Source organism: Carcharhinus amblyrhynchos, unplaced genomic scaffold (assembly GCF_965287045.1).
Source record: "Carcharhinus amblyrhynchos unplaced genomic scaffold, sCarAmb.v2.hapA scaffold_38, whole genome shotgun sequence".
In the NCBI taxonomy this organism is placed as follows: domain Eukaryota; kingdom Metazoa; phylum Chordata; class Chondrichthyes; order Carcharhiniformes; family Carcharhinidae; genus Carcharhinus; species Carcharhinus amblyrhynchos.
Genome location: NW_027649779.1, coordinates 7,533,101 through 7,547,333, shown reverse-complemented (window position 1 = coordinate 7,547,333; position 14,233 = coordinate 7,533,101). Strand labels below are relative to the sequence as shown.

Sequence of the window (14,233 nt, the reverse complement as noted above, 5' to 3'; positions counted from 1 at the left end):
CCTCTCTCAGTTATTAAAATCTGGGCCTTGTATCAGTAATCTCTGCCCTAAACCTCTCTCAGTTATGACAATCTAGGCCTTAAGCAGAGGACACAGAGATTTAATATAATTGACAACAGAATTGAAGGGGGTGATAATGAGATTTTTTTGCACAATATGATCTGGAATGCACAAACTGACAGGTGCTATAAGCAAGTTCAATAGTAACTTTAAAAGAAAATTGGATAAATATTGACGGAGCTATGGTGAATTGGATTAATTAGATAGCTCACTCATCTTTTTGACATTTTGAATGTTTCTCCCCTAAGGTTTTAATATTTGATCTTTTCAGTCACAATGTATCTGACAGAAGATTAAACCATTGGGTTTGATGAGCTGTCAGATCTGTTTCCTATGTGTCTGTGTAACTTGAGAACTGCAGATAACCATGAGAAGGAACTGGTTATTTTCAGTTCCTCTAACATATACACCTCAGATATCAGAAATCTCAGGAGATCCTCATGATCTCATTATTCTCGCCACGAATATAACAGCTTTCAGTCAGGCTGAGTCAGTCACATGTGTCTCTGCAATGATGTTTCCACTTCTACATGATCACTCACTTCCCAGTGACACTCACCATAACACAGACACTTTAAAATATCATTGCTCCTTACATCTTGTCCTCCTATTGTAATCGGATGTTTGATGGGCCTCTTGTCTCCCTTAAGGTCAGATTACCTGCAGTTCAAATGACCTCAGAGACACTGAAACCGACCTTTGTGATTATTATTATACCAGACTCCAGTCAGCCCCAGGAGCTGCAGTTGTAAAATACAGTAAGACATCTCAGAACACCAGGTTTAAGTTCTACTTAAACCTGGTGTTCTGAGATGTCTACTTTGATAGTAGCTTTACTATCAAATAAACTGGTTGAACTTAAACATCGTGTTGTGAGACTTACTGTGTTTACCCCAGTCCAACGCCGGCAACTCTACGTCACGACTACCATCGACGTTGTAAAATACAGCAGAATTGGAATAACAGACAGGTTATTGTCTGATACTGACAGTGGCAGAGTAACACACACTGGAATTTAAATACATTATATCAATAGACCATGACTCACTCACACTACCAAATGGAACCTAATCTTTGGTTATGGTGCACTGGATACTGACTGTATTATCATTACATTGGATCTAATGCTGTGTTCACTAACATACTGCAATGTGACTCTTATTATGTGAACAAACACTGTTTATGTTACACTCAGAGTCAGTCAGTGTTTTGCTGGGTTTTCTCTGTGCTCCATCTCCACTCTGATTGGACTGGAGCCTGTGTGTGTGTGTGTCATTGTTACACTGAGACTCTGTTACTATTGGACAAGTAGCAAGCCATCATCACAATGCCCGCCCGATTGACGGCGGCCTGGACCAATGGGAAGAGGGAGTAGTACTGGAAAACCGACCGGGAGTGCTCGATCCTCCAACCAATAGAAGTGAACGAGGGGCGGGGATAGCTTTGACTGGAGCATGCGCAATGTGAGTAATGGCGATGGAAAGCAGGTTTTGTTTTGGGCTGGGAAATCTGTTAGAGGTGATTGGCGGCACGGAGAGAGCAATGGATCGCCCAGGTGGGTGAAAACGCTGCGTAAGCATGTTGTGTAAGTAGCAAATCGCGGAAGAGGTCTTCTCGGACCAAGTTTGTTCCGAGCAGGGCCGCAGTTCCTCAGGTTCGCGCCGGGTTAACGTTCGCCATCTTTATTGGGGCGATATGCAACGGTGCGCACGCGCGGTCGCCATGTTTGTAGAGGGCAATGATGTCATTGAGTGGGAGGAGCTTGTTCCCCATTGTTCAGAATGGAGACAACTTGTCCATCAAACTGCATCAACCCTCTGAGTCCCAATGTCTCATTGATGAGGCAGAGCGGTGACAGAGAAGGAAAAATAAAGGGAAATGGAAACAGAAAATGCTGGAAAATCTCAGCGGATCTGACAGCATCTGTGGAGAGAATAGAATGCTCTCTCCACTCACATTGTCTGTACCTTTAAGACTTGATTACCTGTAAAAAATTTGCATTCCAATCATTATTTTGTAAATTGAGTTTGTGTCTTTCTATGCCTTGTTTGTGAACAGAACTCCCACTCACCTGATGAAGAAGCAGCGCACAGAAAGCTAGTGGATTTTGCTACCAAATAAACCCATTGGACTTTAATCTGGTGCAGTGAGACTTCTTACTGTGTTTACCCCAGTCCAACACCGCCATCTCCACGTCAGAGAGAATAGAACCAACGTTTCGAGACTGGATGACCCTTAAAGCTTGTACATGTGTAAACAGAGCATGTAAACTTCAACACCTCCATGTACCTTTGTACACCTCTATCGATCTACTTTGCTCCAAGGAAAACAACCCCGATTTATCTTAAAAGAAAGACACTGCAACAAGGTAAAAGTGAAGGTAAGAGTTTTATAAATTTTCTTAAATAATCGGTACTCGAAATGTCAGTCAGTGGGGTTAAGTGCTGCACTTGTGAGATGTGGGAGATCTGTGATGCTTCCAGCGTCATAGATGACTACGTCTACAGGAAGTGCACCCAATTGCAGCTCCTTACAGACCGCATGGATAGGTTGGAGCAGCAGTTGGATGCATTTCGGAGCATGAAGGTGGTGGAAAGTGTCACAGTTAGGAGCTTTAGAGACATGGTCACACTCATGGTGCAGACAGATAGATGCGTGACTGCTAGAAGGGGCAGGCAGTCAGTACAGGAATCCCCTGTGGTCATCTCCTTCTCTAACAAATATACTGTTTGGATACTATTGGGAGGGGGTATAGCTTATCAGGGGATAAATAGAGCAGCCAGAGACCTGGCACCACGGCTGGCTTTGTTGTTAGGCAGGGAGATACAAAGACCACTAGAACAATAATTACAAGGGGCTCTATACTTAGGGGTGCAGGTAGGTGCTTCTGTGGATATGAAAGAGACTCCAGGATGTTGTGTTGCCTCCCTGATGTCAGGGTCCAGGAAGTCTCTAAAAGGGCAGAAAGCATTCTGAAATGAGAGGGTGAACAGCCAGTGGTCATGGTACATATTGGTACAAAGGTAGGACGAGGTCCTACAACAGCAGTTAAGGGAGTTAGATAGAAAGTTAAAAAGCAGGACCTCTTCGGTTGTAATCACAGGATTGCTCCCTGTGCCACCTATCCACTGTCATCTCTTTAAGTAACTCTCCCCAATTTATCAAGGCTAACTCACGCCATTCGTCAGCCCATTGGCCCAATTGATCAAGATCTCATTGCAATCCTAGATAACCTTCTTCACTGTCCACTATGCCAGCAATCTTGGTGTCATCTGCAAACTTACTAACCATGCCTCCTATATTCTCATCCAAATAATTAATATAAATGACAAATAACAGTGGACCCAACACTGATCCCTGAGGCACACTGCTGGTCACAGAGTTCCAATCTGAGAAACAACATCCACTCTCTGGCTTCTGTCATCAAGCCAATTTTGTATCCATTTAGCTACCTTATCGTGGATCCTGTAAGATTTAACCTTGTGCAACAACCTCCCATGCGGTACCTTGTCAAATGCCTTGCTAAAGTCCTTTTAATCTGTACAGATGCTGCCAGATCTGCTGAGATTTTCCAGAATTTTCTCTTTTGGCTTGCTAAAGTCCAGGTTGACAACATCAACTGCATTCCCCTCATCAACTTTCTTGGTTACCCCTTCAAAAAACTCAATCAAATCTGTGAGACACTCACAAAGCCACGCTGACTGTCCCTAATCAGTCCCTGTGTTTTTAAATGCCTGTTGATCCTGTCTCAAAATATCTTCTAACAGCTTACCCACTACAGATGAAAGGCTCACCGGCCTGTAGTTCCCAGGCTTTTCCCTGCAGCCCTTTTTAAACAAAGGCACAACATTTGCCACCCTCCAATCTTCAGGCACCTCGTCTATGATTATCGATGATCCAAATATCATTGCTAGGGGACCCACAATTTCCTCCCTAGCCTCCCACAATGTCCTGGGATACTCTTCATCACGTCCAGGGGATTTATCTATCTTGATGTGCTTTAAGCCATCCAGCACCTCCTTCTTTGTTATATGTACACTCCTCAAGACATCACTATTTATTTCCTCAAGTTCCCTAACATCCGTGCACAGTGTCAGCTATTTCTGTACTATAGTGGTTATCATGTTCGCTTCCCACACAGTAAGTCCTCGGTTCAAAACCGAGTAAAAAAAAAAAAATTCTTCTTGTAATTATAGGCCAGTTAGTCTTACTTCAGTGGTCGGTAAGTTAATGGAAAAGGTCCTGAGGGATAGCATTTATGACCACTTGGAAAGATGGAGCTTAATCTGGGATGGTCAGCATGGATTCATGAGGGCTAAGTCTTGCCTCACAAATTTGATTGAATTCTTTGAGGAGGTAACTAAGTGTGTGGATGAAGGTAGAGCATTTGATGTTGTATACATGGATTTTAGTACAGCATTTGATAAGGTTCCCCATGGTAGGCTCATGAAGAAAATAGGGAGGTGTGGGATAGAAGGAAATTTGCCAGTTGGATAAGTAACTGGCTATCTCATAGAAGACAGAGGGTGGTGGTGGAGGGAAAATTTTCAGGCTGGAGGCCAGTTACCAGCTCTGTACCACAGGGATCACTGCTGGGTCCTCTGCTATTTGTGACTTTTATCGATGAGTTGGAAGAGGGGGCTAAAGGGGGGGTTAGTAAATTTGCTGATGATACCATGATTGGTGGAGTAGTGGATGAGGTGGAGGGCTCTTATAGGCTGCAAAGAGACATTGATAGGATGCAGAGCTGGGCTGAGGTGCGAAGTGATTCATTTTGGTCGGACAAACTTGAATGTGGATTACAGAGTCAACAGCAGGGTTCTGAGAAATATGGAGGAACAAAGAGATCTTGGGGTTCATATCCACAGATCTCTGAAGGTTGCCACTCAAGTGGATAGAGCTGTGAAGAAGGCTTATAGTTTGTTAGCGTTTATTAACGGGGGTTTGAGTTTAAGAGCAGTGGGGTTATGCTGCAACTATACAGGACCTTGGTAAGACCACATTTGGAATATTGTGTTCAATTCTGGTCACCTCACTATAAGAAGGATGTGGAAACATTGGAGAGAGTGCAGAGGAGATTTACCAGGAAGCTGCCTGCTTTGGGGGATAGGTCTTATGAGGAAAGGTTGAGGGAGCTGGGGCTTTTCTCTTTAAAGCGGAGGAGGATGAGAGACGACTCAATAGAAGTTTATAAGATCCTGTAAGAGGGATTTACAGAAATAATCAGTGTCAGTACAGGATAGAAATTCAGAACAGGTAATTGTAATTTCTATGGAACATTCTTTCCCCTCTCATTCCCCAAAAGTTGTAAATCTCTATCCCACACACTCTCCCTCCATTCTCACTCTGCTGTATCTAATATTCACCCTCCCAGTTCTCCTGAAGGTGCTGATTGACAGATCCACGCTTCCTGTCCTGGAGGCACATAGCTGAAAATCTCCATACAGGCTGTCATACAGATATACATCTATATGACTGGACTAAAAATGTGTGGGATATATAGACTGGATTCACTTCCTTTCCCTTCAGTTGCTGCAAGTCCCCAATTTTCCCCAGTAGGAGAAAAGAAATGGAAAGTGGAAAACATTGATTTCCTCCCAGATGTTCCCCCCCAGATGGGTTGCATGGTAGCACAGTGGTTAGCACTGCTGCTTCACAGCTCCAGGGATCTGGGTTTGATTCCTGGCTTGGGTCACTGTCCGTGTGGAGTTTGCACAGTCTCCTTGTGTCTGCGTGGGTTTCCTTTGGGTGCTCCTGTTTCCTCCCACAGTCCAAAGATGTGCAGGTTAGGTTGATTGGCCATGCTAACAATTGCCCCTTCGAGTCCTGAGATGCATAGGTTAGAGGGATTAGCGGGTAAATATGTAGGGATAAAGGGGTAGGGCCTGGGTGGGATTGTGGTGAGTGCAGACTCGATGGGCCGAAGGGCCTCTTTCTGCACTGAAGGGATTCTATGATCATTTGTTGCACAGAGGAAGCTTTACCCTGAAGCTCATTGGCTAACATCCGCATTGTGACATCACATTGGAGCCCGAATTAAATCAGCCAGTAGGAATCACTCTGCTCTGCGGTGACATCTCCGGATTCCAGTGTGCAGGCGCGCGGACCCAGGAGCCCCGCCCCCACCCGCTGCTCCCCTCCCCCTCCCGGGAGCCCCACCCCCACCCACTGCACCCCTCCCCCTCCCGGGAGCCCCGCCCCCACCCATTGTTCCAGTGTCCTACCCGGGATCCCCACCCCCCACCCGCTGCTCCCCTCCCCCTCCCGGGAGCCCCGCCCCCACCCATTGTTCCAGTGTCCTACCCGGGATCCCCACCCCCCACCCGCTGCTCCCCTCCCCCTCCCGGGAGCCCCGCCCCCACCCACTGCACCCCTCCCCCTCCCGGGAGCCCCGCCCCCACCCACTGCACCCCTCCCCCTCCCGGGAGCCCCGCCCCCACCCACTGTTCCCCTTCCCCACCCAGGAGCCCCGCCCCCACCCGCTGCTCCCCTCCCCCTTCGGGAGCCCCGCCCCCACTCACTGTTCCCCTCCCCCTCCTCGAGCCAAGGTTTCCAGACAAGCGGCTGGCGGCTCTGGCCAGAGCGAGAAGCTGCTCGATGGTCTCCCCCCCCCCCCCCCCCCCAGCCCAGGAGCGCGCATGTCCAAGGGAGAGGGGAACCTGTGCATGTGCGGGGCTGTGTCCACCTCTTCCGTGACCAGCAAGCTTAGATGGGAGAGTTGGAGGACTGGAAGAACTCTGGTCCTCCAGCCAATCACGGGCTTTGTGTGAGTGAAGATTGAGCTTCAGAAAATCTAAAACTTGCTCCTGTCTCCAACATTTGTGAGTAAAACACTTTCCTTCCCCCACCCCCTTTCCATTTCTTATTATTTCTAGTTCTGTAATATATTACTGTAGCCATATTATATATTTCCAGTCATAAACTCATTGCAGCACAGGAGTCTATTGGGCAACTCGAGTCATGGAATCCCTACAGTGCAGAAGGAGGCCTTTCGGCCCATCAAGTCTGCACTGACTCTCCAACAGAGCATTCTTCAGAGACTCTCTCCCTGCAGTATGACAGATTTATCCTGCTAATCCCCCAACCCACACATCCTGGGACACTAAGTGGCAATTGAGTTTGGCTAATCAACCTAACCTGTACATCTTATGGACAGTAAGAAGTCTCACAATACCAGGTTAAAGTCCAACAGGTTTATTTGATAGCATGAGCTTTCGGAGCACTGCTCCTTCAGGGGAGTGGCCACTCACCTGATGAACCTGGTGTTGTGTGCCCACCACTGTCCACCTTCGACATCTCCACATCACCTTATAGACTGCAGATTGATTCTCTGCAGAACGAACCAATCAGTCCTTTTCTTTCTCTCTATCAACATTCCTCTGCAAGTTTTATTTCCTTCAAGTGCCCACCCAATTTCATTTTGAAATGATTGAACATCTTCTGTTCCACCATCCTCATAGGCAGCGAGTTCTAGATATGTGCTCTCCCTATCTGGATATAAATCTTCCTCAAATCCCCGTTCTACCACGTCTCAGTTAATAATTACACTTTTATCCATTATTATAGACATCTATCTGGCAGCCTGCGTGGAGATTTTCAGCTCTCTGTATCCAGGACAGGAAGCAGTGAGCATGGATCTGTCAATCAGACTCAATCAGCACCTTCAGGAGAATTGGGAGGGTGAATATTAGATACAGCAGTGTGAGAATGGAGGGAGAGTGTGTGGGATGGAGATTCACAGCTTTTAGGGAATGAGAGAGGAAAGAATGTTCCATAGAAACTAGAATTGTCTGTTCTGAATTTCTATGACACAGATGACTTTTGTAAATTTGTTTTATAGGGGAACAGAAGGTGAGGATTTATATACAGAAATCTCAAACCAAACATCACATCAAGATCTGACAGAGTCACTCAATTCATCGGGACCTCAATGTCATCGACCTTTGGATCTAGAAGGAGAAATGTTTCTCTGTTCTGTCTGCTTAAGGAGATTTTAAGCAACAGTGTGACTAGAAAAGCAGCGAGATGCACACACACAGCTGAGTCAGAGTGTTCCAGTGCACTGAGTATGGAAAGAGTTTCAACCGCACAGTCTGAAAATACATCTCAGTGTTCACAGCGGGGAGAGACTGTACCCGTTATCTGTGTGAGATTTAACTGATTGTTTAACCTGGAGAGTCACACCCACACCATGGAGAAACCGTGGAAATGTGAGGACTGTGGGAGAGGATTCAGTTTTCCATCTCAGCTGGAAATTCATCGGCGCAGTCACTCTGGGGAGAGGCCGTTCACCTGCTGTGTGTGTGGGAAGGGATACACTCAGATAATTGATTTACAGAGACACCAGCGAGTTCACACTGGGGAGAGGCCATTCACCTGCTGTGTGTGTGGGAAGGGATACACTCAGATAATTGATTTACAGAGACACCAGCGAGTTCACACTGGGGAGAGGCCGTTCACCTGCTCTGAGTGTGGGAAAGGATTCACTCGGTTATCCAGTCTGCAGAGACACCAGCGAGTTCACACTGGGGAGAGACCTTTCATCTGCTCTGTGTGTGGGAAGGGATTCACTCAGTTAATTGATTTGCAGAGCCATCAGCGAGTTCACACTGGGGAGAGGCCTTTCACCTGCACTGAGTGTGGGAAAGGATTCAGTGTGGCATCAGGTCTGCGGAGACACCAGTTAGTTCACACTGGGGAGAGACCGTTCACTTGCTCTGTGTGTGGGAAGGGTTTCAGTCAGTTGCCCTACTTGCAGAGGCACAATGTCACTCACACCCAGGAGAGACCCTTTAAATGCTCTGACTGTGGGAGGGATTTCAAAAGCTCTCAGCTAATGATGTCCCACCAGCGCATTCACACTGAGGAGAGACCGTTCAGCTGCTCTCACTGCACAAAGAGATTCAGATCATCATCTGCCCTGCGGACACACCAGCGAGTTCACACTGGGGAGAGACCGTTCACCTGCACTGTGTGTGGGACGGGATTCACTCAGTCATCCCGACTGCAGCAACACCAGCGAGTTCACACTGGGGAGAGACCGTTCACCTGCACCGTCTGTGGGACGGGATTCACTCAGTCATCCCGACTGCAGAAACACCAGCGAGTTCACACTGGGGAGAGACCGTTCACCTGCACCGTGTGTGGGACGGGATTCACTCAGTCATCCCGACTGCAGAAACACCAGCGAGTTCACACTGGGGAGAGACCATTCACCTGCACCGTCTGTGGGACGGGATTCACTCAGTCATCCTGACTGCAGAAACGCCAGCGAGTTCACAAGTCATAGTCATAGTTTCAGCCCATCAAGTCTGCACTGACAACACCATACTAAATTTACACTAATCCATTTTCCAGCACTTGGCTGATGAATGTTTTGACAGTTCAAACTCTAAGTGCTTGTCAATGTGCTTTTTAAAGATTGTGAGGTTTCCTGCCTCTACTACCCTCCCAGACAGTGAATTCCAGATTCCCACCATCTTCTGGGTGAAAACATTTTTCCTCACATCCCCCAAAACCTAAGCAATAGGGGAAGGATGTCAGCAATAGGGGGAGGAAGTGTCCGGATTCTATGGACAAATTAAATCCCATTGTGTCAGAGGATAAAATGAAATTTGCTGAAGTAAATGACAAATGTAATTAATGATTTTTTTATATGGAAAATGATTGGTTCACACCTAATGAAAGGCAGGAGAATTTGACATGAAGAATGTATAATTGATCTATCCTAAGCATTTACGTCAGTGTTATTGCAGAGATCAGAACGCTTCTCTTAGAGTTATTACACTGTCTGATAATGTTTCCCTTCGATCGTTGGTCAAATAAAAGATAAGTCTTTAAACTGGGACACTGGCTTTCGTGAGTCTTTGTATTGTCTGAAGGTTTTGGTAATACCTGGTCTCCAGTGGTAAAGTACCCAGTGTGTTGGGGACAATGAACTCAGAAGAATCATTCAACACTCAAGGATTCAATCAACAAACAGTTTATTGAGTTACCATTACCACCTGTTAGATTGTTGTTCTTTATCTGGGGTTGAGGTGACAACGAGAGAATTCTCAGTTATTCCAAATTCCTCCAGGCTACATTTAAAATTTCCAGATTTAACTGGTTCGAATAAATCCACAATTATAAACTAAAATAGACATGAGTTTCTGAGCGATTTAAAAATAAATCAACTGACTGCTGAAAGGGTTAACTTTTCTACAGAGCCTTTTGTACAGAGCCTAAAGCAAGTGAGAAAAAAAAAACTTGGCACTCAATTAAGGTATTTTACATAATTTAAAAAAACTTTTCTAACAACAAAACAAACTCAATTTTAAACCTCATTATTCATTTTTTTGTTACATTCTTCAACCTAATTATTGTAATTTGATCAGTTATTGTTAGGGATGGGTAACTTTTGTGCTTTATAAACTGATTCACTCATTTTGTTAATTCTACATGGGCTCGGAGAATCAGCAGCCAGACTTCTTCATTCTTATCCTTATTTTCCTCTCCCACCACTCCCTCTGTTTTGGGGGAGGGTCGTGGGGATTCCAAATCTCATTTTATCATAAAAGTGAAATACTGCGGATGCTGGAATCTGAAACAAAAACACAAAATGCTGGAAAATCTCAGCAGGTCTGACAGCATCTGTGGAGAGAGAATAGAATCAATGTCTCAAATCTGAGCCATCGAAATGGCTCTATTCTCAAACCATTTTATTGATACATTTTGTGTTCTTACTTTCCAAATGGCAGGTAAGTGACCTGTCTGGTACCCAAATTGAGCTCTGATTTTTCACTGGCCATGATGGAGTAAGATAATAACCATTAGAATCTCTCAGAGGGTCCGCTTTTCAGTCCTGTGCTACTTGGAATATACCGTCACTTCACTGACTATCGGGACACAAATCAGTCACAGTTTTTATCACAAATTTAGGATAAATTAATTTAAACAATGCCTCAGAATGCTTCTTAATTTCTTATCCAACTACCTACCACTTTGTTGACTTGTTGGACCCTCCTTTTTACAGATTCGGGTATCTCAGCCACTGAACGCCAGCCGGTCCTGGGATAAGTTTAATTCCAACTCATTCCCAGTAAATATTCTCACCAGGTCCTCCCCGGGGGCCCTGCTCAGCAGCTTTAATGATCAGTAATTACAGAAACTGAGCTGTCACAGGAATGTGGTCAAGACAGTCCAGTCCCATAATGCCTCACATTCAATCTGCACTCCTTCCATTATAACAGAATATATGTCTGTATGTAGCTGCCTCGGCCATGGTCAACCCCAACACTGCCTTCCTGAACTGCTACAATGCCTGTAAATACACCCACAGTGCTGTTAGGGAGTGATTTCCAGCTACACGTTCCAGACTTTCACTAACTGTAGGTGGTTAACAGATTGATATATTCCATTCAACCACACCCAAGCTGAGTTATCCCAGTTTCATTATTGTCCAGGACAATATATTCACAATATCTTTAAAACAGGAATTAAACATTCCTATTTGATTTCAGGTACTAACATATTCTGTTAGTTTGTTCTTTATTGTCGATGTCAGGCTGGGGTTGTTCCCCTTGGAGCAAAGGAGGTTGAGGGGAGATTTGAACGAGGTGGACAAGATTCTGACAGGTTTAGATAAGGTGGACAAAGTAAAGTTGTTCCCATTCGCTGATGGGACAGGGACGAGGGGTCACTGATTTAAAGTTTTGGGTCAGAGATGTAGGGGGAGGAATGTGAGGAAGAATATTTTGATGCAGCGAATGGTAATGACCTGGAACTCACTGCCTACGAGGGTGGAGGAAATGGAGACACTAAACAATTACAAAGGAAACTGGATGCGCATTTGTGGGGGGGGGAGATTTCAAACAGAAATATTGACTAAATATCTCTAAACTTCCTAATACCCCGTCACTCTGTGATTCTTGTGAAATTTAAAACCAGGTATTCGCAACAAGACTCAAAGAGCATCAGCCCACTGGAGGCAAAGTCGTGAGACTGGCCAGTCCAGCAGAAAGAAACCCTCTGACCCTCCCCATTGACTAACTGTGAGAATGAACAAAATGCCGTCCTGGACGTAATTGAGAGCAGAAACAATAACAGCAGAATCCAATCTCTGTGATCTTGTTGGTGCCTCAGCAGCTGTGATAAAATACTGAACCCTTTTTATACACTGAGCAGGTGAACAGTTTCTCCCCAGTGTAACCTCACTGATGTCTCAGCAGGTGGGATAACTGAGTGAATTCCTTCCCACACTGAGAGCAGGTAAACAGCCTCTCCCCATGTGAATTCGCTGGTGTCTCTGCAGGTTGGATAACTGACTGAAACCCTTCCCACACTGAGAGCAGGTAAACGGCTTCTCTCCAGTGTGAACTCGCTGGTGTGTCCGCAGGTGGAATTGTCGAGTGAATCCCTTCCCACACTGAGAGCAGGTGAACGGTCTCTCCCCAGTATGAACACGCTGGTGTGTCTGCAGGCTGGAGAATTGAGTGAATCCCTTCCCACACTGAGAGCAGATGAACAGCCTCTCCCCAGTATGAACACGCTGGTGTGTCAGCAGTCTGGACAATTGAATGAATCCCTTCCCACACTGAGAGCAGATGAATGGCCTCTCCCCATTGTGAATTCGTTTGTGCCTCTGCAAGGTGGATGACACAGTGAATCTCTTCCCACACTGAGAGCAGGTGAACGGCCTCTCCCCAGTGTGAATGCGCTGATGTGCCTGCAGGTCGGATAACCGAGTGAACCTCTTCTCACACTGAGAGCAGGTGAATGGCCTCTCCCCAGTGTGAACTCGCTGGTGTGTCCGCAGATTGGACAACTGGTTGAATCCCTTCCCACACTGAGAGCAGGTGAATGGCCTCTCCCCAGTGTGAATTCGCTGGTGTCTCTGCAAAGTGGATAACACAGTGAATCCTTTTCCACACTGAGAGCAGGTGAATGGTCTTTCTCCAGTGTGAACTCGCTTGTGTGACTGCAGGTGGGGGAGTCGAATGAATCCCTCTCCACACTGAGAGCAGATGAATGGCCTCTCCCCAGTGTGGCTGCGCCGATGAGCATCCAGCAGAGATGGGAATCTGTATCTCTTTCCACAGTCTGCACATTTCCATGGTTTCTCCATGGTCAGGCGTCCTTGCCTCTGCCTTGGATGGACAATCAGTTGAAGACTCGTTCACACACACAATACATGTACAGTCTCTCCCTGCTGTGAATGGTGTGATATTTATTCAGGCTGTGTAACTGGTTAAAGCTCTTCAGTCAGTGCACTGGAACACTCTCACTTGAATGTGGAAGTGTGTTGATGCTCTTCCAGTCACACTGATGTTTGAAATCTTTTCAAATCTCCTTCCAGATTCAATGGTTGATGATGTTCAGCTTCCAAGGAACATGACTCTGCCAGATCTAGACCTGACATTTGAGATTTCAGCCTGTGATTCCTCTTTCAATATCCTGTAAAACAAGTTGACGCAAGTCATCAGTGTCAGTACAGGATCGAAATTCAGAACAGACAATTCCAGTTTCTATGGAACATTCTTTCCTCTCTCATTCCCCAAAAGCTGCAAATCTCCATCCCACACACTCCCTCCATTCTCACTCTGCTGTATCTAACATTCACCCTCCCAATTCTCCTGAAGTTGATGATTGAGGCTGATTGACAGATTCATACTCACTGATTCCTGTCCTGGATGTGGAGATGTCGGTGTAGGACTGGGGTTAACACAGTAAGAAGTCTTACAACACCAGGTTAAAGTCCAAAGGTTTATTTGGTAGCAAACGTCACTAGCTGAAAATCTCCATGCAGGCTGCCAGACAGATATGACTGGACTAAAAACGTGCGGAATATACAGACTGGATTCACTTCCTTACCCTTCAGTTGCTGCAGGTCCCCAATTTCCCCCAGAATGAGAATAGAAATGGAAAGGGGGAGACACTGATTTCCTCCCAGATGTTGCACAGAGGAGGAAGTGTCTTCTAAAGCTCATTGGCTAACTTCCGTATTGTGACATCACAATCGAGCACTGCCTGAATCAGCCAATAGGAATCACTCCGCGGTGACGTCCTCGGATTTCAGTGCGCACGCCCGGGCACACGAACCCAGGAGCCCCGCCCTCCCCACTCTCCCCCGCCCCCCGGTCGAGCAAAGGTCATCGAAGCAAAACACAGCGGATTGGACACCAGCTCAGTGCGG

The 14,233-nt window shown here is 46.1% G+C and overlaps 1 protein-coding gene and 1 pseudogene across 1 annotated transcript in view; one reads left to right on the top strand and one right to left on the bottom strand.

Annotated features, from left to right (window-relative positions):
- The first annotated feature begins 2,121 nt into the window (after window positions 1–2,121).
- The window catches only part of LOC145362482 (uncharacterized), a 64,694-nt gene continuing 52,582 nt past the window's right edge, over window positions 2,122–14,233 (top strand). The window contains exons 1-2 of the mRNA XM_080218493.1: window positions 2,122–2,440; window positions 7,901–9,306. Of these exons, the coding sequence (XP_080074619.1) occupies window positions 8,252–9,306 (1,055 nt within the window). The 5' untranslated portion in view covers window positions 2,122–2,440; window positions 7,901–8,251. The remainder of the gene's footprint in view (window positions 2,441–7,900; window positions 9,307–14,233) is intronic.
- On the bottom strand, window positions 11,786–13,165 carry LOC145362313 (uncharacterized; annotated as a pseudogene).